Source organism: Rhineura floridana, chromosome 1 (assembly GCF_030035675.1).
Source record: "Rhineura floridana isolate rRhiFlo1 chromosome 1, rRhiFlo1.hap2, whole genome shotgun sequence".
NCBI lineage: Eukaryota > Metazoa > Chordata > Lepidosauria > Squamata > Rhineuridae > Rhineura > Rhineura floridana.
The window spans coordinates 255,219,686-255,247,627 of record NC_084480.1 but is presented as its reverse complement, the minus strand read 5'-3'; the positions used below and the strand labels follow the sequence as shown (position 1 = coordinate 255,247,627).

The 27,942-nt window shown below is 43.6% G+C and overlaps 1 protein-coding gene across 1 annotated transcript in view; it reads right to left on the bottom strand.

Moving 5' to 3' along the window:
* LOC133377364 (chloride channel protein C-like) overlaps positions 1 to 27,942 on the bottom strand; it is a 159,697-nt gene that overhangs the window by 31,978 nt on the left and 99,777 nt on the right. The window contains exon 13 of the mRNA XM_061611327.1: positions 24,113 to 24,292. Coding sequence (XP_061467311.1) covers positions 24,113 to 24,292 — 180 coding nt within the window. The remainder of the gene's footprint in view (positions 1 to 24,112; positions 24,293 to 27,942) is intronic.

Genomic DNA, 27,942 nt, shown 5'->3' with positions numbered 1-27,942 from the left:
GGGGAATGCTTGGGCACATGGCTAGTTCATGATCATTTAAACCACCATATGGATTGTCTCAATGTGGCCTATGCATTAGAGTTATTCAACAGACAATTGTCTCCAAATGGCACTGTCATACCACAAAAAATGGAATTGTTTAAGCACTGTTTCACTTCTTTGGGCATTACATGCTTTCATTTGGAACAGAAGGCTTTTGGAACAAATGGCTTTCAGAGAATTAAAGTACCTCTAATAATATTTAGCATTTATATAGTGCTTTTTAGAACTTAGCATATATTGTCTTGTTGAAATTCTTACAACCTTGTAAGGTAGGTCAGTATTAGTCTCCCCATATTTTAGATGGAAGGCTGAAGTGTGTGGCTTGCCTAAGGCCATTTGGTGAGTTTATAGCAGGGGCAAGATTGAAACTGGGGACTGATTTGTAACACAGCCTTTCAGATGTTAAGCTACACCAGCTTTCTGAGGTTCAGATATCATTTAAATATTAAAGGATCACATATGGTCCAAAGTTCCATTTGCCCCCCTACTGTAAAAATAGTTTTACAGCTAATGTGATCTCTATTATAGCAAGGCTCTAACATGAGTACATAAGCAATGTTTTGTTACTACTTGTGTGGTTACTACCAACATTTTACACTTCCACTACCAAGTGCATAGCATGGAAATTCATAGGTGATCCATGATAGCTGCTGGAATTCTCATAGCACTGAGAGCTATTCACACATTAGCAAGATTCTAATATGGAGTGTGACAATGTTATGAAGTCATTTGAATACAGTGCCTTATTTTCTGGGGCACCAGAAACAAACCTTAGTTTGCAAAAATAGCTGAGCCTCAAAGTTGTCAGAATGAACCCTGAGAAATTTAATCCACTAGCTCAGAAAAAGCAGGAATGAATTAATGAATCCTCTAAGATTACTAACAACTACTGACAATTCATTGCCTAAGGTCATACTTCTTAGTAGTAGAGGAAGGTTTAGGACCAGCTCCTTCAGTTAATAAAAAAAATGAATGAGCAACCACACAGGACACAAACTATGCTGGTTTAATGTCAAATTATCCCAAACTGAGCAAAAATATCTGCCATCCAAATGAAACTGGCAGGGTTTTTTTCCCCTTTTCCTTTTGGTTTATTGCCAGTTGAGTAGATTCCTGACAGTGCCCACTTTTTTGCAGAATGGTTAAGCGTAAAGAAAAATAATTTCAAACCACCACTGAACTTCGTGGGTTCCAAGGATCGCAGGGGAGGAGGAGTTGCTTAAATCATGAAATTACATAGAAATACAGACAAACTGCTAGCTGTTTCACTCATTTTACAAAAGTGGCAATACAAGTTTTTCACCCATTTATCTTTACAGGCAGAGCGTTGAACATTTCTATATACATATTATACATTATAGCTTCTGGCTAATCACCTTTTGTCCTATCTTGCTAAATAAATCTAAAATATTTCCTGTTGTTGAAAGGCAGACAAAATAAATGGGCAGCAACAGATTTACTGCAATGTTAAGAAGAGCCCTGCTCTCTCAATGTTTCCGGGCCAGATTCAAAGTGTTGGTTCTTACCTATAAAGCCCTTAATGGCATCGGACCGCAATACCTGGCGGAACGCCTCTCCCGCTATGTACCTACCCGGTCGCTGCGCTCGACGTCAAAGGCCCTTCTCCGTGTCCCAACGCATAGGGAGGCACGGAGAATGATAACTAGAGCTAGGGCCTTCTCAGTGGTGGCCCCCGAACTATGGAACGCCCTCCCTGATGAGATACGCCTGGCGCCTTCTTTGTTATCTTTTCGGCGCCAGGTAAAGACCTACCTCTTCGCCCAGGCATTTTAAAAATTTTAAAATTTGAATTTAAAATTGAAAATTTTTAATTATGTTTTATTGTGTATTGTATTTACATTGTATTTAATATATTTACTTGTATTTTAACCTGTTTTATTATGCTGTACACCGCCCTGGGAGCTTATTGCTATAGGGCGGTCTAAAAATGTAATAAAATAAATAAATAAATAAATAAATAAATGGTTGTTCTTACAGTGACTAACCAAATGCCTATGGGAAGTGGGCACAAGCAGCGCAACAGTACCTTCCCCACTTGTACTCCCACTGTATACTGAAAGTAGTACACAACCATCATGGCTGCAGTGATTATCTCTTTATCCTCCATGAATTTATCTAAGGCCATTTTATAGCCATCCTAGATGGTGACCATCACTTAAGAATGGGGGAGAAATGTGATATTGTTTGCATTTTAATGAGAAACTACCTAATATGCATTTCTCAAAACAATCTGCAAACTGAAACAGTTATACTTCAAAATTTGCACTTCTCTGAATTTTACAATGCAGTTCTCCAACCAATATTTACAAAAACGCATATATTAGAGGACGTGTGCATAATACTACACATATTAGTGACAATAACATGCATAAATTATAATATACATAACACACTGTATATATAGCATACAACAGACAAAATGATATAATGTATTATATTAGGTTAATTGTTTGCAAAAATGTATATATGTGTCAAAATTGCAAACAAAAATGTGTAGGAGAAATTCACACTTAAATGCCGATGAATTTTCATGAGGATTCTTTTTAAAAATGCAAATTGCTGAAGTGGAGAACTGAATCTAAGATTGGGAAAATAAGAAATTGAGAGAATCAAAATGGACAGATTCATCCATTACCACATCTTGCAGAAGCAAATTCCATTGTTTAGCTATGTGTTGTGTGAAGAAAAGTTTTTTTGTCTGTCCTGAATCTCCCACCATTCAGTTGATAAAGAAATGGGGCGAACAACTGAAAAATGAAGAACTGAGAGAAACCAAAAACTGACAGATTTGTCCATCGTTATGCTTAGTGAATAACAGCAAATTTCAATTACAAAAGTAGGGCCACTTATAAGTTGCTTACTACAAAAAAGTTCTTAAATAAAATTATTATTGTTGTTGTTACCTATCCTTCAATAGCAGATCCCATGGTTGGTTACAACAGTTTAAAGGTTTAGCCAAAAAGGCATTGCATATAAAACAATGCATTTTAATAAAACCATTCTAATAACCCAAAAACAAACCCGGCAGAAAAACAACAAAAATTTCTGCAGCAAAAATGTTTCATCCAATAGCCCACCAAGCATCTTGTCATAATCCATCATATACCTGGGAAGAGAGATACAATTTAATCTAGCACTGAAAGTATGTTAATGATGGTACCAGGGGGACCACACTGAGAAGATTCCACAGAAAAGAAGCCACAATCACAAAGGCACACTTCCTTGTTGTCACCTTCCAAAACTCCCTCTAAGAGGGCACCAGGAGAAGGATCACAGATGAAGATTGAAGGGGCCAGATAGGTTAATATAAGAAGAGGGGCTCCAAAAGTTGTTGGAATCCTAAGCCATATAGGCCTTTATAAATTAAAAACAGTGCTATTACTTGTGTCCAAAAACATGCAAGTAGCCCGTGCAGTTGTGCCAAGGTTGGTGTTATATGATTGGCTTGCCTTGATCCTGTCAACAATTGAGTGGCCACATTTAATGCTGGCTGCAGTTTCTGGACCATATTTGGGCCATGAGATTGTAACTGTAATGTATTACTTTTAAAAAGTAATATTCCAAGCTCTGTTCTTAGCTCATTTGGAAAAGTTGTATCAAAATCAGGGTGGGGAAGAGACACTGTCTGCACAGAGAGGGAAGAGGTATGGCATAACTACATTATCTTTAAGGCCTGGTTCATATGTTAACAACCTCACACTGAAAACAGATCCTAGTTTCCTTTCTTGATTTGTAAGTAGCATGTTTCCAGAGAGCACCAGCTTGTCTCCATTTTCTCCCCATATTAACACCTTGGCTCACAATCTTCTTGTTGCCTGCTAACAGCTAGCTGGCAAGCCAGGACAGAGTAGATTTGCAGTACTAGTCACCATGAGCAAGAAAACTTCCTGATCCTCTGTGCCTCAGGCTAAGGAGTTCTTAGATGCACAAAAGACAAAAGTCCCGCAGATCCTAACGCAATCAGGAAAGCACCTTACCACTTATCAGTTGGCTATTGTGTGACCTTCCAAAGAGTAGTGAAACATACCCACCTAGCATTAAGCACCACTCAGTAAAGCATAGCCAATCACCCTCCCCTTTTCATCTGGAAATCTTCCTTGGCATTGCTAGTTTTTGTCTTTTCAAGACTAGAACTAGTCTTGGACCCCTGAACTCAGTGCAATTTCGAGACAACATTTTTACTGCACACATGCAGAATTTGCTGCTTCATGAAACCCCCAGCTTTGGGTGCCTGGCTCTCACAACATCATCCCATAATCCTTGCTTGGTAAAGCCTTGCCAAGGCATACCTGCTCTTCCTGCCATTCACATCAATGTGATCCTTGATCCCCTCCCTTGGTGTATTTCAGCTACATCTATTTGAATTTCTCTCATCCTCCATCTCTTTGATTTAGGGTTGCCAGGTCCATGGCCTGAGACTGATCCTGTATGTTTAGGAGAAGAGAAAGTCAGCCAAGTGCAGGTGTTCTTGCAACTCTGTAATAGGAAAAACCGCAAGGTGGAATTCTCCCTCCCCCTCCACAAATTTTAAAGATACAGAAGACCTCTTGGTTGCCAGGCCCGGCCTCCACAAGGTCTTCTGTATCTTTAAAAGTTGTGCAGGGGTAAGGGAGAATTCCACCTTGTGGTTTTTCCCATTACAGGGTTGCAAGAACACCTGCACTTGGCTGACCTTCTCTTCTCCTAAAGATACAGGATCAGTCTCATTCCATGGACATGGCAACCCTACTTTGATTTCCTATCTCTCTTTCTCTAGCCTTCCAGCTTCCACAGCTTCCTCCTTATGAACTACAAATAATTGCAAAAAAAAACAAATAGCAGCTATGAGAGCACACTAACCCTAATGTGGGCCAATAGCCCTAAAGTTACTCACACTGTGCTACTGTACTGTACATTGTGGTTTTTTTAAAAAATAGAGTGTTAGTTTCTGGGTCACCTCTACTGGACCTCTACCAAAGCCAGTCTACCCTAGCACTATTCTTCCTTAGTTATTTGTGCTCTTGAAGAACTGATTCCCCAAACATGAAAAAGCAGGTTTCAGACACACTGTCTTCTTCTCACTAGGCTTGCCAACACCAATGTGGGCAACAACCAGGGCCAGTCTAATGTCAGGGTCAGGCAAGAGCCAAAGCCAGAACAATCCAAGGTCAAAGCAGGGCAAAGACAAGAAGCAGGTCCAGGCACTTCATGACCAGGCTTAGAATCAGCAGGAGATCAACTAACAGGCAAAGTATAGTGCTGGTACACAGACGTTGTTCCCGGAAATCTTCCAGTCTAGCACTGGGGTTTTTTAACTGGAGCTGACAGAACCACACCCCCAACCTCAGCTGACTATTAACTACATTCAGCCAGACCTCCTGAGGAGACCTTTACTCTAGGGTTGTCAGGTCAGAAGCATCCCAAACCCTGAGGTTTCAGGGGTGGGCCTTAGTGATGTCATGGGGAATGGGCCCTAGTGATGTCATTAAGCATGATACATTAAGCATCAACTACAGTTGCTTGGAGCATACCACTCAAACAAAAAACCTTAATATAACAGTAACTAAATTTGTTTACTGTGTATGCCTACCAAGATCCTGCTATGATCTTCTGTTGTACTGCAATCCTATGCATGTTTACTCAGAAGCAAGTCCCAATCCTGTACAGAGAAAGTACTCTTTATGCTGCTGAAAGCTATATATTTACTGAATTCCTGATGTGAGAGAAGAAGGAAAAGGAAACTGTTCTCAGAACTTGAAATGGGATTTAGGTATTGCCTGGGGGTGAACAAGTCTTGTCAATCACAACCCTGACTTCACTTACTGGCTAAAAACCTGAAAGGGCGGGAATTAGAGCAGCCGGTTAGGGTTGCCAGGTTCAGAGCCTGATCCTGTATCTTTAGGAGAAGAGAAAGTAAGCCAAGTGCAGGGGTTCTTGCAACACTGTAATGGAAAAAACCACAAGGTGAAATTCTCCCTCCCCCCTGCACAACTTTTAAAGATACAGAAGACCTCTTGGTTGCCAGGCCCATTACAATGTTGCAAGAACACCTGCACTTGGCTGATTTTCTCTTCTCCTAAAGATACAGGATCACAGGCCCTGAGCCTGGCAACCCTGCAGCGGGTACTAACAGAAGTTGTGGAGGGCAGCAGCTGATATTTTGGTTTATATCTTTTGAACCAGACCACCTAGAAACTTAATTTAAAAAAAAGAAAGCCAAAAGTTCAGAGATTAAGGTGACTCACCCGGCTAGGACCCCCAAAAACCAGAGTCTCCAGAAAAAAACTGGAGACCTGGCAACCCTACTTTACTCCCAAGGAGACCTTGCCTGTAGTAGGGCACTTCTCCAGATGGGCCAGATTTCAATATGGCATTTGAGGTGACGCCTTGGGATCTGTTCAGCCTCGATGTCAGAGGCCAAACTCACCCTGGGTGGTGAAGGTCCGTCCTCATTACAGGACCCTGGCTCCTCACCCCCAGATGGAGTCTGATCCAGGGCAAGGTTTAAGGCAAGAGTCTCCTGGTTGCCCTCTAATGAGGATTCCCCTAGCTGACACCTGACACATGTACAGAATGAGTGTCTCAAAGCAAGCAATGATAGCAAATGCGTCAACTGAATTATACTCAGAGCATACTAATTGAAATTCATAGACTTAAGTTAGTCATACCCCTTTTTTCAATGGGTCTACTCTAAGAAGGACTAAAATGGGATACAACCCCTAGACTTCCTACTTTTCAAATAAACAGATAACACATTTTTCATAGTGCCTAGGACTGTTGGGTTCTAATCCTTTACTAATTAATGTGAAGATGTGGCAGACACCTACACTTTTTTATTCCTATTGTTTTGCAAATTATTGTGACATTTGTACAACTATCAGACACTCTCCCACCACTGGCAAGTGATGGAGAGTTCAAAATGATATGGCCAAGTTAACAAGGGAAAGAATGAGACAAGCATTTTGGCTTGATCATTTATTAGCATCAGTTCTGGTTTTATTGCAGAGGACAGCTGGGAAATAAATGAGTGGGTTATGTTTATTTAATGTAACGTATTCAACCTGGTGGATTCTATAGTTTGCGAGCCATTACAAGTGTAGTTCTGTGGTTTCTCACATGCTTATTAATAACATTAACAAAAGCAGCAAGAAGATGACAGATAAAGCATTGCAAGCATAACTGTTGGCCTCCTCACACTGTGGGATTGGATCCAGACAAAGTTATTTGACTATAGGTCCCACTGAAATTAATAGGACAAGCTAGTAATTATTTAAGTCCCAGTGGCCTGGTTCACATGTCAAGGTAATCCAACCTATGGTGTATCAGGATAGCACAAATGTGCAGGCTTCCAGCAAGGAGCTTGCAGCTGCTTTGCTTCTCCCTCGTGATTTTTGCTCCTGTGTCACAATGAGCTAAACTGCCAAACCTGGGATGCAGTTAAACCATTGCCCCTAGCTAACCACAAGCTTTAACAAAGAACACCTTGGCTACAGCTCATGCTTAGTAAGGACTGAGGAGAGAGCTTAACCATGAGATTGGGTTCAGACCACATGCTAAGCCAAACCTTGATTTAGCTCAACATGGTGTAAGAGCAAAAGGGATCAGGAAGGGGTAAAATGGCTGGCTGCAAGCTTCTTTCTGGGAGCCACACATTCACACAGTCCTGGTAAGCCATAGTTTAGTCATTTGTTTTTAATATTGTAATTTTTAACCACTATAATACACCATAGGACCTTATGGTGAAGGGTTGGGAAGAAACTGAATAAATAATAACAATAAATAAATAAGTTTGATGTGGTGTGTCACGTGAACCAGGCCATTGATTTCCATGGAAACCAAGTTCAACTAATTTAGTCTGGATCCAACCTAATATGTTTATAGGTATAAAGTACAAATGTGACATGTGAAATATGAATGTGACAAATATTCATACATGTAAAAGTATATCATATAGATACACTTATCAAGAAGATTTGATAGGCTGACTCAGTAAGAGAATCTGGTTTGCTCTACAAAATATGTGGCCATGTGTGGCAAAGAGCATTGGGGAAAGTGATTATCAGGGTTCAAAAATGGATAAAACTGAAATGATATACATATGTCACCCAAATATGCACATGGATTGTTAGATTTCAAATCAGATGGTTGTCATCTTAAGGAACTATTTTTTATTCATTTGAATAAATGATGTGAGTAAGCTGATTACACATAGACCAACATCTTCAAGTTATCAGATTTAACTTACAAAAGAGGAGTCTCTTTACATTCAAAATAGCTTGAAAATCTTATTGGGAAAAACACATTAATGGCTGGGGGATTAGCAAAGAAACAGGATAGTGAAAAAGTAGGATGCTCCATTTCAAATCCATCCAAATCCTTATGCATGTAATATATATTCACTAACAGGCAAAAAAACCTTGCGGTTTAAGAACGTACCTGTAGCCACCACTCACCATATGCTCACAGGCACATGTGACCAAATTCTTCCAAGCTACACAGGAAGTAGATTGGACTGTGAAAGACCAACCCAAATGGTGTTTGCATTTTGACAAATTTATAGGGCAGTACAATATCTCAGAGAGGAGGTCAGGTCTCCTGCTCCCCTGGTGCATTCACTATAGCTGCCCAATTTCCCTGCTTTTTAAAGTTTGATAGAAATATATGTTGACTACAGGTACATTCTTAAACCGCAAGGTTTTTTGCCTGTTAGCAAATTTCTCTGATTTTTAATCCAGGAGGTAAGAAATGGGATCCTGTGCAAGTTTGCTGAGAATGGATTGATCATTTGCATGCTTATTGAGTTCAATGGGATTTATTCCCCTGCAATCATGCTTAGCATATGTAAAACTGACTCTTATGGGAAAAGAAGGGGGAGGGGAAGAAGGAAGAGGAGAGGGGTGGAAGAAGGGAGGAAGAAGGGAAGGAGAGATATGACGCCCCTGTATTTATAATACTGTAAATATGGTAAGTGCGGGTTTATTAGAGTATATATGGTAAGTAGACTGAGTGAGGAGGGAGTACATGGGCTGGAAGGCTGGAGAATTTTGTATTATGATTGGCTGAGCGTTTCAGTGTCTGAAGGTATAAATGAGAGGATGACAGTTGAGAAGGGAAGTGATTAGTAGAGTTCAGTTGGTGGGAGTTCTGAGGGAGGCTGGAGTTGGTTTTGTGGGTTGGATTGGATTAGGCTGGTAGTGAGGCAGGTTACTGACGACTAGAAACATAAAGAGAAACGCATCTGATGAAACCATATGCTTGTTAACTATACCTTTAAGTAATCTTGTTATTCCTGTGCATATAAATAAATATTTTTTTGTTTACCAGAATGCCTGATCCTGTCAGGATGCAGGATTGGGGCCTTGAAGTTTCAGACGATGAGGAGAGGGAGGGGGTCATTTGGACAGAGTCGTGTGAAGGACAAGCAGAAGAGGGGGAGGGAACCTCAGAGATAGAACTGTCTGGGAGCGAGGACCTTGAATGTCCAACAGACACAGATTCTTACCATGAGCTTCCCACGCCTCCTCCCCCTCCGAGCTTGGAGGAGTTGGAGAAGGAGGGAGGGCAAGGAGGAATCCAACCCCCTCCTGATCCAGGAAAAAGCAAGGAGAAACAGCCAGATGGTTTAAGCATTGCCCCCCCACTTTCTCCCATACCTGAGTCAGATTTCTCAGAAGGGGAGGGGGCAGTGGCACCCTCTTCACCACATACAAGGAGACAGCAAAAGAGGCGGCAAAAGAAGGGGGAGAGGCGGGGTGTGGATGAGGGCACTTTGAGGCGGAGTGAGAGAATTTGCACCCGTTTGCCCCCTTCTTAAGGGACAGGCGGAGTAGTGGTTCCTTGTTCTGTCAACTCTCTTCTATGTCGCAGGTTATGTTTTGTAGTTAAAGTTCATGAGACGGCGTAGTCTTTGTTTGGATATTACTTTAATAAAAACCGATTTGCTTTCATCAACTGGTCTGGTTCCTGAGCCTCAACCTGGACACGACAGTTTGACAGAACCACCTACCCAACCCTCGACGCTCCTGCCACTTGAACAGGACAAGATGGAACAGGGAGCAGCAGGGGGGACAAAGCCCACTTCTGAGGTGGAGGAAGTGCGACAGCTGAAAAATAATGTTGCAGATCTACAGGCAGATGTCCAAACCTTGTTGGCGTCAGTGAGGGCATTGAAAAGTGACAACCAAACTTTGAAATCCACGATAGCCCAAATGCGGACAACCCCTTCAGCCGCTGTGGTTAAGATTCCAATTGGATTGCCACCTAAGTATGCGGGACAGAGTGACCAACTCTCCACCTTCGTGGCTCAATGTGAAATGTACCTGGACATTAGGAACGCAGAATTTCCTAGTGATGCAGCCAAAGTGGCCTTCGTGATCAGTCTATTGGAAGGGGAAGCTGCCAAGTGGGTCACTCCCTATCTGGTCAGAAAGGATGCCATCCTAGGAAGATATAGAGGATTTAGGCAAGCCATGACCGAGATGTTTCAGGACCCCCAAAGAGCGGAGACTGTGGCGAGGCAATTGAGCGCTTTGAAACAAGGGAAAGGAACTGTTTCAGAGTATACCAATGCCTTTAAAATTCTGGCCCAGGAAACTGGTTATAATGACTTAGCCCTGATGTTTATGTACCGAAGTGGACTGAATGCCGAGATCTTTGATGATCCTGGCCAGAACTACACCTCCAACTGATCTGCCTGGGCTGATTCGGCTGTGCCTGCAAATCGATCACCGGTTGGAAGGAAGGCGCCTGGAGAGGAAACAGGGCGTACAGAGATACTCAGCTTCAGCCTCTCACAGTAAAATCCCTCCGACTCCCGGGGTGTCAGGTAACACGAGAGAAGGATCGGGAGGGGCTCGGCCAAAGCTATCGGAGGAGGAAAAAGAAAGGCGTCGTCAGGAACGTCTCTGTTTTTACTGTTCAAAGCCGGGCCACATCGCTAAGGAATGCGGACTTACAGGAGATAAAACAGGGCCGTCGGGAAACTAAAGTACCCAGCTCTCGTGCAGGCCGGAGGGCTGGAGGCCGCTGTGTACAAAGGGCCTCCGGTAGCACAGCCCCCTTCAAAAGGGGTACTGGTGCTACCTATTCGGATTACAACTTCCACAGGAGTAATGTTCAACTCTACAGCACTGATTGACAGTGGAGCCTCTACCAATTTGATTGATGCAAAGTTGGCAAAACATCACCAAATCTCCCAATGGAAATTGGAAACCCCCTTGTCAGTTGAAACTATTGATGGCAGACCATTGAAGTTGGGTGGAGTAACTCGAGCCACAGAGGAATTAAAACTAGAAATTCCTGGGCACGAAGAGCTTATTTCCTTGTATGTGTCAGATCTCTCGAACTTTGATGTGATTCTGGGAATGCCCTGGCTAGCAAAGCATGACCCAAAAATAGCCTGGAAGGATGCGGTCATATGGTTCACTTCTCAGTACTGTCACGAGAACTCTCAGTCAGAGATAACCGTAAAAGCCCTGGCAGGAGCTGTGCAAGAGGTCAAGGAAGTGGTACTTCCCTTGAATTATGTGGATTTTGAGGATGTGTTTAATGAAAAGGAAGCAGAGTCCTTGCCCCCTCATCGCCCTTATGACTGTGCTATTGATTTAGTGCCAGGAGCAAGAATTCCAGCTGGAAGAATTTACTCCCTTACAGAGCCAGAGAGAGCAGCTCTGAGAGAGTTTTTGGACAAAAACCTGAAGCGAGGATTTATCCGTCCCTCACAATCCCCCGCAGGGGCCCCCTTGCTGTTCGTGAAGAAGAAAGGAGGGGAACTCAGACCCTGTAATGATTACCGTGCCTTAAATCAAATTGCCATCCCTAACAGTTATCCATTGCCCCTGATTCCGGAGTTGTTAGACCGACTGCGTTCTGCAACAATCTTCACGAAATTGGACTTAAGAGGAGCGTATAATCTGATTCGAATGAAAGAGGGGGATGAATGGAAGACTGGGTTCAACACCGCCTATGGTCAATTCGAATACCTGGTGATGCCTTTTGGGCTATGTGGGGCTCCTGGCGTGTTTCAGAAGTTTATGAATGAAGTGTTTAGAGACCTCTTGGATCAGTACGTGATTTGTTATCTGGATGATATTCTGGTGTTTTCAAAGAGCCAGGAAGAACATGATCAACACGTGAAAACTGTGTTGAAAAGACTGAGAGAGAACCACTTGTATGCCAAGTTAGAGAAATGTGGGTTTGACTTGTCATCTTTGGACTTCCTTGGATACCGAATCTCGGCAGGAGGACTGGAGATGGACCCAGGAAAAGTGAGTTGTGTATTGGATTGGGGCCAGCCAACCACCAAGAAGGACGTACAACGTTTTCTGGGATTTGCCAATTACTACAGAAAATTTATCCCAGGGTTTTCCAAGCTAATAGCTCCCCATACGGACTGTTTAAGGGGAAAAGGAACGTTTCAATGGACAGAGAACACAGCGAGAGCTTTTGGGGAACTGAAAAGGAAATTCGCATCTGAGCCTATTTTGAGTTTTGCTGACCCTACCCGCCCTTTCGTCATGGAAGCGGATGCTTCAGACATAGCCTTAGGGGGGGTCCTTTTGCAACCAGACATGGATGGGAAGGAATTGTATCCTTGTGCATATTTCTCCAGAAAACTAAAGGATGCCGAAAGAAATTATACAGTGTGGGAAAAAGAGCTGTTAGCCATCAAAGACTCATTTGAGAATTGGAGACAGTATTTAGAGGGAGCCCAGCATCAGATAGAAGTGTGTTCTGATCATAAGAACTTGGAAAGTCTGCAGACAGCTCGGAAGCTGAACCAGAGACAGATAACGTTGGTCGCAGTTTTTCGCCAGGTTTAACTTCAGGATTACTTACCATCCCCATGCAAAAAATCAGAGAGCAGATGCTCTATCCAGACAACCGCAATATAAAGGAGATGAAGTTTGCAGCCCTCCCCAGTACATTGTCCCGCCGGAAAAACTGATGTTGGGATTATGCCAGCCTTCATGGGAAGAGGAGCTTAAGAAGGCACAGTAGAGGGATCCATGCATGCAACGATACATTCAGGAAATGGAACAGGATCCGGATTCAGAAGTAAGTTTCCATTGGAAGGATGGACTGTTTTGGTTTAAAGCCGCCAGATATGTGCCAAAGGGGGACCTAAGACTCAGAATTTTGCATCAATGTCATGACTCTATCATGGCTGGACACTTTGGCATTTTTAAGACCATTCAAAATGTAGCTAAGGATTTTTGGTGGCCCCAAATGCGTCAAGACATTGAAAACTATGTAAAATCATGCTCTGTCTGTATGCGGGCGAAAACAGACACGGGAAAACCTGTAGGGTTGCTGGAACCTTTACCAAAGCCGAGTGAACCTTGGAAGGACCTTTCCATGGATTTTATAACTGATCTACCAAAGTCACAAGGAATGACAGCTATATTGGTCATAGTGGATTCATTGACCAAGATGGCTCATTTCCTTCCTTGCTCAGGAGCCTTAGAAGCTAGAGAAACAGCAAAATTGTTTATAAAGGAAATCTACCGATTGCATGGATTGCCCAATAGCCTAGTCTCGGATCGGGGAACTCAGTTCACAGCTAAATTTTGGAGAGCTGTTTGGAAGCAGCTGCAAATGGAGCTAAAATTTTCTTCAGCTCATCACCCCCAAACAGACGGGCAGACGGAGAGACTTAATGCTGTTTTAGAAAGGTATTTGCACTGTTACGTGTCTTACCAACAGACTGATTGGGTTTCCTATTTGCATTTTGCAGAATTTGCTTATAATAACTCCTTGCATACCACTACTGGACAAACACCTTTCTTTGCTAACTATGGATTCCATCCCAAGGCTTTCCCCAGCAGTACAGGGAGTACGCCTGTACCGGCCGCAGGGGAATTTCTGCAGGAGCTTCAGGCGGTGCAGCAGATACTGAAACAACAATTAGACGAGGCCAAGGTGGAGTATAAACGAGATGCTGATCAACACTGACGGGAGGGGACCCCCCTTCAGATAGGAGACAAGGTATGGTTGTCTACCCGCTTCTTCCAGATGCCGGGCAAATGCAAGAAGCTGCAGGATAAGAGAGTGGGACCCTTTGAAATAGAGGAACAAATCAACCCAGTGGCTTATCGTCTGAAGTTGCCAGATACTTTTAAAATACATCCTGTGTTTCATCGCTCCTTGTTAACGAAAGCCGCCCCTCCCAGTGAGTTAAGACCGGTGGAATCTCCAGGGGCGCCATTAATAGTGGATGAGCAAACCGAGTTTGAAGTGGCAGAGATTCTGGACTCAAGGAGAAAGCGTAATAAACTACAGTATTTGATTCATTGGAAGGGTTATGGACCAGCTGACAGATGGTGGGAAAATGAGAGCAATGTCCATGCTCCGGACTTAATAAGAGACTTTCATCAATGGTTCCCTCATTGTCCTAAGCCGACAGGTTGGGGGGGAGCACAGCATGGAGGAGGGGATGGTGTCAGGATGCAGGATTGGGGCCTTGAAGTTTCAGACGATGAGGAGAGAAAGGGGGTCATTTGGACAGAGTCGTGTGAAGGACAAGCAGAAGAGGGGGAGGGAACCTCAGAGATAGAACTGTCTGGGAGCGAGGACCTTGAATGTCCAACAGACACAGATTCTTACCGTGAGCTTCCCACGCCTCCTCCCCCTCCGCGCTTGGAGGAGTTGGAGAAGGAGGGAGGGCAAGGAGGAATCCAACCCCCTCCTGATCCAGGAAAAAGCAAGGAGAAACAGCCAGATGGTTTAAGCATTGCCCCCCCTGCTTTTCCCCATACCTGAGTCAGATTTCTCAGAAGGGGAGGGGCGGTGGCACCCTCTTCACCACGTACAAGGAGACAGCAAAAGAGGCAGCAAAAGAAGGGGGAGAGGCAGGGTGTGGATGAGGGCACTTTGAGGCGGAGTGAGAGAATTCGCACCCATTTGCCCCCTTCTTAAGGGACAGGGGGAGTAGTGGTTCCTTGTTCTGTCAACTCTCTTCTATGTCGCAGGTTATGTTTTGTAGTTAAAGTTCATGAGACAGCGTAGTCTTTGTCTGGATATCACTTTAATAAAAACTGATTTGCTTTCATCAACTGGTCTGATTCCTGAGCCTCAACCTGGACACGACAGATCCTTGGCTGGGTTACACAGACCAGAAGGGTGGGCAGGGCATATATCAAGGTTGGGAAACTGTATCAATGGTGGCAGCGGTGAAGAGATAGTGTAACATCATCAGGTATCCAGAGCAACCCAGGGCTATATTCTTTATAGGCACAAAGATACAGGGGGGTTGTGGCCTGCAAGTGCACCCAGCCACAAAGTATCAATAGGCCAGGAGGAGACTAAGGCACAGTGTCAAGGCAATATTGAATTACAGGGAGTGACTGGTGGTGCTGCCTAGCAGTGGGATCTTGAGAGATCTTTGCTAGAGCTGGTGAGAACCATTTAGAGACCAGGACCCTGAGGTGGGACCGTGACAAGGCGGTGACCACAGGTAGGTTCCTAGCAGGTGGCGCCTGAGGTGGAATCCTGACAGGAAGGGACCTGACAAGGGAAAAGGCAAGTCTGATTATTTGCATGCTTATTGAATTCCATGGGATTTACTCCTGTGAAATCATGGTTAGGATAGGTAAAACTGACCATGGGGGAGGAGGGGAAGGGGAGAGGACAGGGGAGGAGCAGAGGGGAGAGCAGAAGGAGGGAGACGGGAAAATAGGGGATTGGAAGGGGAGGGGGAGGGGTGAAGGAAGGGGGAGGGAATGGGCAAAAGGGAAGTGATGGGAGGGAGGAGGAGGTGAGGGCCGGGTTGATCATTTGCATGTTTATTGAGTTCAATTTACTCCCATGCAATCATGCTTAAGATTTATTCCTGTGCAATCATGGCTAGGATAGGTTAAACTGACCATGGGGGAGGGGGAGAGGGAGGGGGAAGGAGGAGATTGGAAGGGGATGCAGAGGGAGGGAGGGACAAAGAAAGGGGGAGGGAAGGGGCAAGAGAGAGGGGATAGGAGGGAGGAGGAGGGAGGGCGGGTTTGATCATTTGCATGCTTTTTGAGTTCCATGGAATTTACTCCTGTGCAACCATGCTTAAGATAGGTGACCTGGGGGAAGGACAGGGAGGGAGGGAAGGGCAGGAAGAGGAGGGGAAGGGAGGAGGCGAAGAGATTGGGTGGGGGGCACTGTGCAGAGTGGAAGCCCCTTTCCTTTCCAAAAAGAAAACACTGTGAGCAGTATCATTCTTTTTTAGCATTTCCCCCACAATTTTATTCTACAGCAGGCACACATAGTCTCCCACCCAAATTTAAACCAAAGCTGTCCCTGGCCACATCTACACTAGACCTTTATTTCACTTTAGACAGTCATAGCTTCTCCCAAAGAATCCTGGGAAGTGTAGTTAGTGAAGGGTGCTGAGAGTTGCTAGGAGAGCTCTATTCCCCTCACAGAGCTACAATCAGAGCGGCTGACTGTTAAACCACTCTGGCCACTGGAGTTCTGTCAGGGGAATAGGAGTCTCCTCTCAACACCCTTCACAAACTACACTTCCCAGGATTTTTGGGGGGAAGCCATGATTGTCTAAAGTGAAATAAAGGTCTGGCATGGGTGTGGCCCCCTGATTAGACAAGCCCAGCAGCTGTGAGTCTGGCTTTTAGAACACTGACTATTGGTTCTTACTGAGCATGCCCAACGTTATCATTGAGTTCAGCGCAAAATTTCTTAAATTAATCCAAAATCAGCCAGGCATTTTTTTAACTTTTAAACTGCAGAAGATGAAGGTCAGGGTATGGGGCAAGGTCAGTAACAGGACTGCACATACTCCGTGAACACAGTTGATTTTTAATTAATTTCAACAAATTAGGAGGACTCTGACAGAAAAAAGTCCAAAAGGGGTCTAGATTTTTTCTCTCTCTCTTTTTACACTTTGAACTCTCGATTCTCTCTGACTGTTTTGTGTGTTGCCATGAAAATTTAGAAGGTTGTTAAGCAAGCGTTTCTGAGTTCAGGACTATATGTTTTGTAAGGTTTTGTTTTGAAATGAGCTTATGGGAAGCATCAGAATGGCATGGGGGTATTTTCAATTTATCATTGTGGAATGCGAGAAATCTATGCTGACTATAGTATACACACACAATATACACACAATATAATATACACACACAAGCACACATATTGTTGTTGTTTCCTCACCAAAACAAACTCAACAGTTATGAGGAGATGGATTTTTTCCCCAAAAACAGTTTGTTGTTGATGCTTCTTTTTCTGAATGAAATACCAGGATCATAGCTATTAGTTTTTGTTCATTTGTGAAATTATCTACTGTGGCTATCAATCAGGGATGGACAGAACAGTAACTTTTCTGTAGTGGACCAAGCAAACAGGGGTTACATAACTGACAGCAAATGTGTCAAGCATGTGGATATGACCATTTGCTCAATACAATGGCTGTCATGCTTTACTCTTTTTTAAATTATGTCCAAAAAGCTCATTAGAACAACTTATGAACTTATGAGCAGAGCAGTACAACAGGAAAATGCAGCATCCTTGACTGGAAATTCTTTCACAGGAAAGTTGCCTACTCTAACCAACATTTAAGAACATAAGAAGAGCCTGCTGGATCAGGCCAGTGGCACATCTAGTCCAGTTTCCTGTTCTCACAGTGGCCAACCAGATGCCCATGGGAAGCCTGCAAGCAGGATCTGAGCACAAGAGCACCCACCCATTCCCGTGCAATTTCCAGCTACTGGTATTCAGAAGCATACTGCCTCAGATTGTGGAGGCAGAGCATAGCCATCATGGCTAGTAGCCTTTGATACAGTTATCGTCCATGAATTTAAAGCCATCCAAGTTTAAGGCTGTCCAAGTTGGTGGCCATCACTGCCTCTTCTGGGAGCAAGTTCCATAGCTTAACTACGTGCTGCATGAAGAAGTACTTGTTTTTATCTATCCTGAATCTTCCAGCATTCAGCTTCATTGGATGTCCATGACTTCTAATATTATGAGAGAGGGAGAAAAACATCTCTATCCACTCTCTCCATTCCGTGCATAATTTTATAAACTTTATTTATTTATTTATTTATTTTATTACGCTTTTAAACCGCCTTATAGCAATGAGCTCTCAGGGCGGTGTACAGCAAGATAAAACCACATTTAAAAACGAACAAGTGTGGAGTACAGCATACAATATAAAACATATTTAAAAACAAAATTAGAATACAAATTAGAATAAAAATACAATTACAGTTAAATTTAAAATAAAATTAAATTTAAGCTTAAAATGCCTGGGCGAAGAGGTAGGTTTTTACCTGGCGCCGAAAAGATAACAAAGAAGGTGCCAGGCGTATCTCATCTGGGAGGGCATTCCATAATTCGGGGGCCACCACTGAAAAGGCCCTAGATCTAATTGTTGTTCTCCAGGCCTCCCTATGAGTTGGGACCCGGAGAAGGGCCTTAGATGTCGAGCGCAGTGAATGGGTAGGTACATAGTGAGAGAGGCATTCCATCAGATATTGCGGTCCGATGCCGTTAAGGGCTTTATAGGTAAGAACCAACACTTTGAATCTGGCCCGGAAACATATAGGTAGCCAGTGCAGTTGGGCCAGAATAGGTGTTATATGGTCGAATTTCTTCGTCCCAGTAAGAACTCTGGCCGCAGCATTCTGCACTAGCTGAAGTTTCTGAATCGTCTTCAAAGGTAACCCTACGTAGAGTGCATTACAGTAATCCAATCTAGAGGTTACCAGAGCGTGAATAACTGAGGCAAGGTTCTCCCTGTCCAGATAGGGTCGTAGTTGGGCTACCAGCCGAAGCTGGTAGAACGCATTCCATGCCACCGAGGCTACCTGAGCCTCAAGTGACAGGAGCGGATCTAATAAGACCCCCAAACTACAGACCTGCTCCTTTAGGGGGAGTGTAACCCCATCCAAAGCAGGTCTGACATCAACCACCTGGGCAGAGTACCCCCCCACCAACAGCATCTCAGTATTGTCAGGATTGAGTTTCAGTTTATTAGCTCTCATCCAATCCATTATCGCGGCCAGGCAGCGGTTCAGTACATTGACAGCCTCACCTGAGGAAGATGAAAAGAAGAAGTAGAGTTGCGTATCATCAGCATATTGCTGAAAACGCACTCCAAAACTCCTGATGACCTCACCCAGCGGCTTCATATAGATATTAAAGAGCATGGGGGACAGAACTGAACCCTGCGGGACCCCATATTGGAGTACCCAGGGACTCGAGTAATGCTCCCCAAGCATCACCTTCTGGAGGCGATTCCCAAGATAGGAGTGCAGCCACTGCCAAGCAGTGCCTCCAATTCCTAAGTCCGTGAGTCGCCCCAGAAGGATACCATGGTCAATGGTATCAAAAGCCGCCGAGAGATCAAGGAGAACCAACAGAGTTACACTCCCTCTGTCTTTCTCCCGACAGAGGTCATCATACAGGGCGACCAAGGTTGTTTCTGTACCAAACCCCAGCCGAAAGCCCGATTGAAATGGGTCCAGATAATCAGTTTCATCCAAGAGAGCCTGGAGTTGGTGAGCGACCACACGCTCTAGAACCTTGCCCAGAAATGGAACATTTGCTACCGGTCTATAGTTGTTAAAATTATCAGGGTCCAAGGAGGGCTTTTTTAGGAGCGGTCTCACCACCGCCTGTTTCAGGCAGAGTGGGACCACTCCCTCTCGTAAAGAGGCATTAATCACCTCCTTGGCCCAACCGGCTGTTCCATTCCTGCTAGCTTTTATTAGCCATGAGGGGCAAGGATCCAGAGCAGAAGTGGTCGCCCACACCTGTCCAAGCACCTTGTCCACATCCTCGAGCTGTACCAACTGAAACTCATCCAATAAAACCGGACAAGACTGTGTTCTGGACACCTCATTAGATTCAACTGCTACAATATTGGAGTCAAGGTCCCGGCGGATGTTAGTGATCTTATCTTGGAAGTGCCTCGCAAACTCATTACAGCGGGCTATTGATGGTTGTATTGCATCCGGAGGACCAGAGTGTAGAAGTCCCCGGACAACTTTATAAAGTTCCGCTGGGCGGTTAAGGGATGACTGAATAGAGGCAGCAAAGTACTGCTTCTTTGCTGCCCTCACCACCTTCACATAACGTTTGGTAGAGGCCTTCACAAGAGCATAATTACAGCCGTCGGGAGTTCGCCTCCATTTGCACTCAAACCGTCTCCTTTCTTGCTTCATCACTCTTAGCTCCGAGGTAAACCAAGGAGCCAATTGAGCTCTGCAACGGAGAGGGCGCACCGGGCGATTGTGTCAACTGCCCGGGTCATTTCCGTATTCCACAGAGTGACCAGGGTTTCGACAGAACTGTCAGTTTTATCAGCCGGAAAATTCCCTAGAGCCCTTTGAAATCCCTCAGGATTCATTAGTCTCCGGGGACGGACCATCTTAATCGGTCCTCCACCCTTGCAGAGGGGAGAAGACAATGTGAGTCTAAATCTCAATAGGCGGTGATCTGTCCATGACAAAGGAATAGATGTCAATTTCCTTACTCCCAGATCACCATCCCCTAACCCAGTGGCAAAAATCAAGTCTAGAGTATGTCCTGACACATGCGTAGGGCCAGTAACAAATTGAGACAGCCCCATGGCTGTCATGGAGGTCATGAAGTCCTGAGCCGCTCCAGACAAAGCAGCCTCGGCATGGATGTTGAGATCCCCCAATACCAGAAGCTTGGGGGATCGCAACACCAAATCCGAGACCACCTCCGTCAGCTCAGTTAGGGAAGCTGTTGGGCAGCAGGGTGGACGGTACACCAACAGTATTCCCAGTCTGTCTCGCTGACCCAACGCAATGTGCAGACACTCCAGGCCATTAGCCACCTGGATAGGGTGCCTAACGAGAGGAATGGAACTTTTATAGACCACAGCGATTCCTCCTCCCCGACCCTCGGATCTACCCAGATGCTGGACCGAATATCCAGGTGGGCACAACTGGGAGAGATTAATACCTCCCAGATCGCTCACCCAGGTTTCGGTAATACATGCCAGATCGGCCGCCTCATCCATAATTAAATCATGGATGAGGGAGGTTTTATTATTTACCGATCTGGCATTAAGAAGCAGCAACTGGAGATCCGAGGGTTGGCTGATAAGACTACCAGCAATCCTGTGGGTGTGAGGAGGACCGGAACACGGCACAGCCACCAATTGTCTGGGTCAAGTTCCCCTTAACTGGCATGTCTTCCTCACAGCGCCATACCTCCCATTACCCATCACTGCACTGATTGGGGCCCCCTTTGGTCCTCCCTCCCAGCACACTATCCTCTCGCCCAGGCACATAATAAAAATAAAATAAATAACAAAGCTCATATTTTATACACAATCACACACTCATTCATACAACCACTCATACATCCAAATAGCACAGCAGCAACAGCAATGTCCCAGCAGCCAGCAGGTCACAACCGCGGCAGCCGCAACGGCAGGGGCTCAGGAGCGATGGAGCAACGATACCCCCCAACCTAACAGCAGCATCAATGGCAGCGATCACAAAGGCTGCAAGGTCCAGGCGACAGCAACAACGATTAGCAGCGACGACGACGATCCCAGGACAGTTCAAGGGTGTCGGGACGAAGCAGCAGTAAAACAGTACCCAGATCCGCAGCAGTCACAGCAATGGCGATGGCAACTCGGGCGGAAGGTCGCAGCAGCGGCAAGCGCCCAGCACTCGAAACTGCAGCAACAGCAGGAAGGCAACGTCCGGGTCCACGACGGCCGCACAGTGATGACAGTGCACCGGGTCAAACTTCTATCATGTCACCTCTTACTTGCTTTTTCTCTAAACTAAAAAGCCTCAAATGCGGCAATTTATCTTCATAAGGGTGTAACTCCATCTCCTTGATCATATTAGTTGCGCTTTTCTGAACCTTTACTGACTTTACAATATCCTTTTTCAGATGAGGTGACCAGAACTGTACACAGTATTCCAAATGCGGCAGCACCACACATTTGTATAATGGTATTATATCAGCAGTTTTAGTTCCAATACCTTTCTTAATGATCCCTAGAAAGGAATTTGCCTTTTTCACAGCTGCCGCACAGTGGGTCGACAACTTCATCGAGGTATCCACAATGACTCCAAGGTCTCATTCCTGGTCAGTCACTGCCAGTTCAGACTCCATGAGCATATATGTAAAATTAAGATTTTTTGCCTCGACATGCATCACTTTACACTTGCTCACATTAAACTGCATTTGCCATTTTACTGCCCATTCACTCAGTTTGGAAAGGTCCTTTTGGAGATCTTCATAATCTCTCTTTTCTTTTTAACAGCCATGAACAATTTAGTATCATCAGCAAACTTGTCCACCTCAATACTCTAGATCATTTATGAACAAGTTAAAAAGCACAGGCCCCAAATTTGATGATTTGTATCATTACTGGGCAACTGTTGTATTTACCAATGGTTCCTGAACTGGTTTCCACCACAACTGCAGCAGTAGTGTTGCAAACAGTATGCCAGCAGGATCAGCAATTCCCAATCAGTTTGCAAACTCCCAAATCACTACGTGCTATTAAGGTCACCACCATCAAGAGCAAAATGCTGTAGCAGCCCTTTACTTATACAAAATCACAATCACAGTGGACATACCACCCTAGCAGTTATTTAGATAACATTCCCTGGCAATTGTTAGCATATGAGTAGCTATAAGAGGTAGTCAGCGGTTTTCCTGTAGAGCTAAGTGATACCCATGGTTGTCAAAGCTTGGCCTTTTGCCATCTCTACCACTTTTTCTTGCCTCCCTTACCTTCTTTTCTCAGCTATGACTCCCTACACTTACTCTAAAGAGCTAGACTGCATGTATCTGATGCCCAAGATCAGTATCAACTATTTTGTTACAAGCATGTGTCCAGTGAGAATTTTAAAAGCAGCAGCACTGTTTGCCATTTACATTACTCAATTGCCTCTGCATTGAACCAACATCACAAACACGAATGAGTATACAGTCCAGGCGAACATAGCTGTTGATTTACACGCACTCCTCTTGGGTCATTTCTTGTTCCTGTTCTCTGGAAGGTGGTGTTCTATTTAAAATATTGGTTGGCACTGTGAGAACAGGATGCTGTACTAGGGTCTTTGGCCTGATTAAGCAGGGCTCTTCTTATGTTATTTAGATTCCCTTCGTCCCACTTCTTTCTGGGTATCTTTTCTAGTGAGGTTCATCTGGCCTCCATAACATCCAGAATTTCCCTCTAAACAGATAATTGTTGCACTAAGAGAGATAAGATGGTAGCTTTCAACAGACCTGCCTAGACTTTATTATCAATTCTGGTCTATCCTTAGATTATTTGTGCTCTTGTGTTTATTCCACATGACATACCTCCTTGATAGTGACTTGACCAACCTTTTTAATACATGAAAAACCTGGATTATATAGAGAAAACAATTTGTTCTTTATAAAAAGCCTGCTTTATAAAATTCCAGCAGTTGTGAACAAGGTTTTCTTGCATTCTGCAAGACTATCACAAAAAAGGCCCTTCCTGTCTACAGACTATACATTCACTAAGAATGAATGTCAGTTTTTATACATATTCTTGGGCAATGGAGACAATCTCACACAATGGCATTATAAACAGAATCATTGTGAGGCTAAAAAATCAACCAATATTGCTATTCTTCTCCCTTTAAGTTGAAGCACTTGCTTGCTTCAACTCCTATTTACTGAAGCAAGCCATCACAAGCATTATAGACTTTGCTGTTCCGTCTAAATTTTGACATGTTTTATCTTGAAAAGAGGTGAACTTGAGTAAGAGTAAACAAAGGGAAGTTTGCTGATGAATCTTTTAGCAAGTTGGTTTTGCTTCCACTTTATGATCAATTTGATCACACACATCCTCCTGCATCATTGTTCTAGTAAGCCTGCAAGTGCCTTGAGGGATTTGCCTGTTTCTAATGGAATACTGCACAGTAACACTGTGGAACACACAGATAGAGGCCTATGCATATAGTACTAGCAAAAGTTGTTCCAAACTACAAAGAGAAAAGTTTTGCAAATCGCAAACCCTCCTCTTCATGACATGCATTTCCCCTAACATGATATGTTAAGGCCTTCATTCTTTGTTCCAAATATTGGCCTAAGGGTGGTGTCTTACCTTGTAATCGTTCCCAGGAACACCTCTGCCTGATCTGGCTTAGATTTGTAAACGACTGGAAATCCACTATGGCTGGTGTTGGCAAGGAGCTGAGCCAAGAAAGCAATGTTTTCCTTTCCATGAAGAACTCTGACGTGAAGCTTCATGACATCTCTGGCAGCAAACAATTCCAGGTTTAACCTGAAAGACATAAAGCAGACAGCCAACAATTTATTTAGTAAACAAGAAACAAGGCACACTGAACCACATGAGCATTTGATGACTTTATAATGTGCTAGTGAATTACTTCAAGCTGCAAATAAATTGGTTTGATTTTGTTTAAAACGTAATTAGCCAATAAACTGATCACCAAGCATGGCTTTCCTGCCTATGAGTAAGATGCTTGATTAATCCAACCAGTTGTAAGCATTAGTTTTCTGAGAGGGTAAGAGACATTAATCAACTTCCATGAGTTTTTAAGCTTTTGGGGGGGGGGAGTTGCAATTAAAAATGAAATCTCCAGAAAATCACGTTCAGGTTACAAAATGTTCTTGGAGCTAGGAGGAGAATGGGAAGAAGAAATAAAACTTTCATAACAATATAACAGTTAAAATAGCTCTGACCAATTGTTCATCCACCTCATTATGCTGCCTCTGTGACTACCGATGACCACCTGAAGATATAGAAAAACAATAACTGCTCTTTTCATACTCTACAGATATCAGAGAACATTTGTACCACATCTGTTCTGTTCTATTTATAATATTTTAACTGTTGTTTTTAATAGATCGTTAGCTGCCCTGACAATTCTGTGGAGACATGTTAGCACAGTATAAATTTTAAAAGAAAATCTGGTGTCCCTAGAGGATTTTATTATACAATGACACTTGCTCCATACTTCTCCCCCTTTAACAACTCTGTATGGTACTGTAAGCTAGGAGATGGTGACTGGCCCAATGTCACCCAGTGAGCTTCATGTAGAAAAAGGATTTGGCCCTTGGTGAAACATAGCGATTCATTTCTTAGGACCACAATACCTGATGGAACACCTCTCCCGACATGAACCCACCCATACACTACGCTCAACATCCAAGGCCCTCCTGCAGGTCCCTACTCCGAGGGAAGCTCGGAGGCTGGCAACAAGGGAGAGGGCCTTCTCAGTGGTGGGCCCCAAATTATGGAATGATCTTCTTGATGAGGTGCACCTGGCACCAACGCTGTTATCTTTTTGGCACCAGGTCAAGACTTTCCACTTTAGCATGTGTTTTTAATTTTTTTAAAAATTTTTAAAAGATTGTATTTTTAAATTGTTTTTTGTGTTTTAAAATTTGTATATTTGTTTTTATTGTTTTTAATTGCTGTAAACTGCCCAGAGAGCTTTGGCTATGGGGCGGTATATAAATGTAATAAAGAAATAAAGAAATAAATTTCTTGGGCCTACAAAATTCTGTATACAGATGGGATTACTGTTTCAAGTAGTAGCCTCTAGTCTTGGTCTGTTTCTTACAAATGGCAAATGTAGTGACAAACCTGTACCTGGTTGTACCACTTCAAACTGCAGGTAGGAATTCCCATGATTTAATAGTCCTCCATACAAAAAAAAATCTGTGCACATAGAAAACTATGGAGTGATACCTGGGGAAAGCTTTTAGCCTTCTTCCTGATATCCCATTTTTCTATATACAGTAACATTTTTGTATGGAATATTATTGAGTTATCTGCATCTGAATAATACAGTCCAGAAACAAAGCTAAAATTTCATCTCCTTTTTGTGGAAATTAAGGCCCCATTCAAGGTTGGACAACTCTCCAGGAGCCACATGCTAGTGGTGACTGTGGCCAAAGTAGCCAGATTAAACACCCACACCCACCTCTTGCATTTGTGCACCACCTTCGCCACACGTAAAGTTCACATACACACATACATGCTCAGCACACTCACAACACATACAGAGCACACATTCACCACACATGCAGGCACACTGCATTTTCTCTCTCTCTCTCTCGCACACACACTCATGTTCTGATTCACTTTCTATCATTCATTGTTCCAATTTCCATTTCTTTTGGAGAGAATATTTCTTTATCTCAATATATATTTATATTCCACTTCTCTATTCAGAATACTCAGTGTGGCTAACAGCTGGCCACAAAACATACACATGTAAAATAATTTAAATAATTATATGAAATCATCCTAGCAAAAGCAAACAGCAGCATTAAACAATTCAATCAAACAAATAATGCAGCAACCAAGCCTACTGAAATAAGTAGATCTTAACTGTCTGTAGAAAAGCAAGCAAATATGGAGCCTAGTAGATGCTACCACAGAAAAGCCCCTGCCCCACCTGCCATATCTCTAAAGCAGTGGAACACAGAGCAGAGTCTCTAGTGCTGATTTTAATGTGCAGAGAGGTTTGTATGAAAGAAGAAGTTCTTAAAATATTTTAATATAGTTGTCAGGATATAGCTAGATCACATTTTGCAGAAATGGACAAGTCTGTTCAGTTGCTATGCCAACGTAGCTGGATTATTTGGTTGTTTTTAAGTGGAAAGCTTCAGTAATCTCTTCTGCAGCCAGCTGGTTGCCAGATATTAGACAGCAGCCTTAACCAATTAGTGGGATGTCCCATCCACTGGCTAGACTCACTGTGTGTTCGACCTGCAAACTACTGCATCTTAGAGCTCAATAGGGATCAATGCAACCTAAACGTTTTTTAAAAAGAGCCTCCTTTTAGCGACTAGAAACTATTCTATGTTTCTCTCGCAGCAGGAAGTCAGTCACTCTCTGCATGTTATCTATAATGGACTGCAGAAGCCTGAAACAAAATTTATTAACTCCATATGCTGCTTCCATGAGCTTCCTTCTGCAAAATCGCATTGTGAAGCTTTCTTTTTAGATTGTGCGCCTGAGGGCAGGGGCTATCTTAGAACTGAGTTTTGTAAGTCATTCTGAGAGCTTTTTGGGCTAAAGGGCAGGATATAAATGCTGTAAATAAATAATAAATAGGAAGATTTAACACTAGGTAGGAAGCCACCAAGGACAGCACTTTGTAGAAGAAAACTTTGTTACAGTAGCTGCTGGGCTTTTGGTACTCTACTGCTCAATACTTAGGAAGGATGACCTGATACTTTAGACCTTTGGCCCGCCAGATGTTGTGGAACTACAACTCCCATCAGCCCTAGCAAACATGGCCAATGGATAAGCATGATGGGAGTTGTAGTCCAACAACATCTGGAAGGCCAAAGATCATTCTAGACATAATGTAAAAAGAGGAAAGCAACAGGTGGCTGGCAAGAAAGGTGCCTAGGACGGGGTGTGTCATGTGAGGCAAGGGGAAGATGTGCAACAGCCCACTTCAGAAAAACCAGAGGCTAAGGTTAATCTAGGGCTCCAGTAGGAGCCTAGCTAGCAGTGGAAATTTGGGAGATGGTTTCTAAAACAAGCTCCATATAATGATAAATTCAAAGGATTGAAACAAATATATAAGAAATAAGACATCTAGCAAAATAGAGGAAATAGTCATTCTGTCTCTCATATCAGGTAGGCTATTGATGTCATATACAGTAATTCCAATCTTCAGAAGTGTGTAATTGCTTATGTAGCCAAAACAGCACCACCCACACAAAAGAGGGAGGTATCAACAGATTCAGAGGAACCCCAAGGTTTGCAGAAGTACAAAAAACATTTAGGGGGGGGAATTAAAGGGGCAAAACGGCCCAATGAGGTATGAGTGCACTCAGCAACCATGGAATACTGACTAACCTTTGAGAGGGGCAAAATGGAAAATCAAGGGGAATGGAATGGAGTATCCAGGAAAAGGAGAAGGGAGAAAGAGACACATAACTATG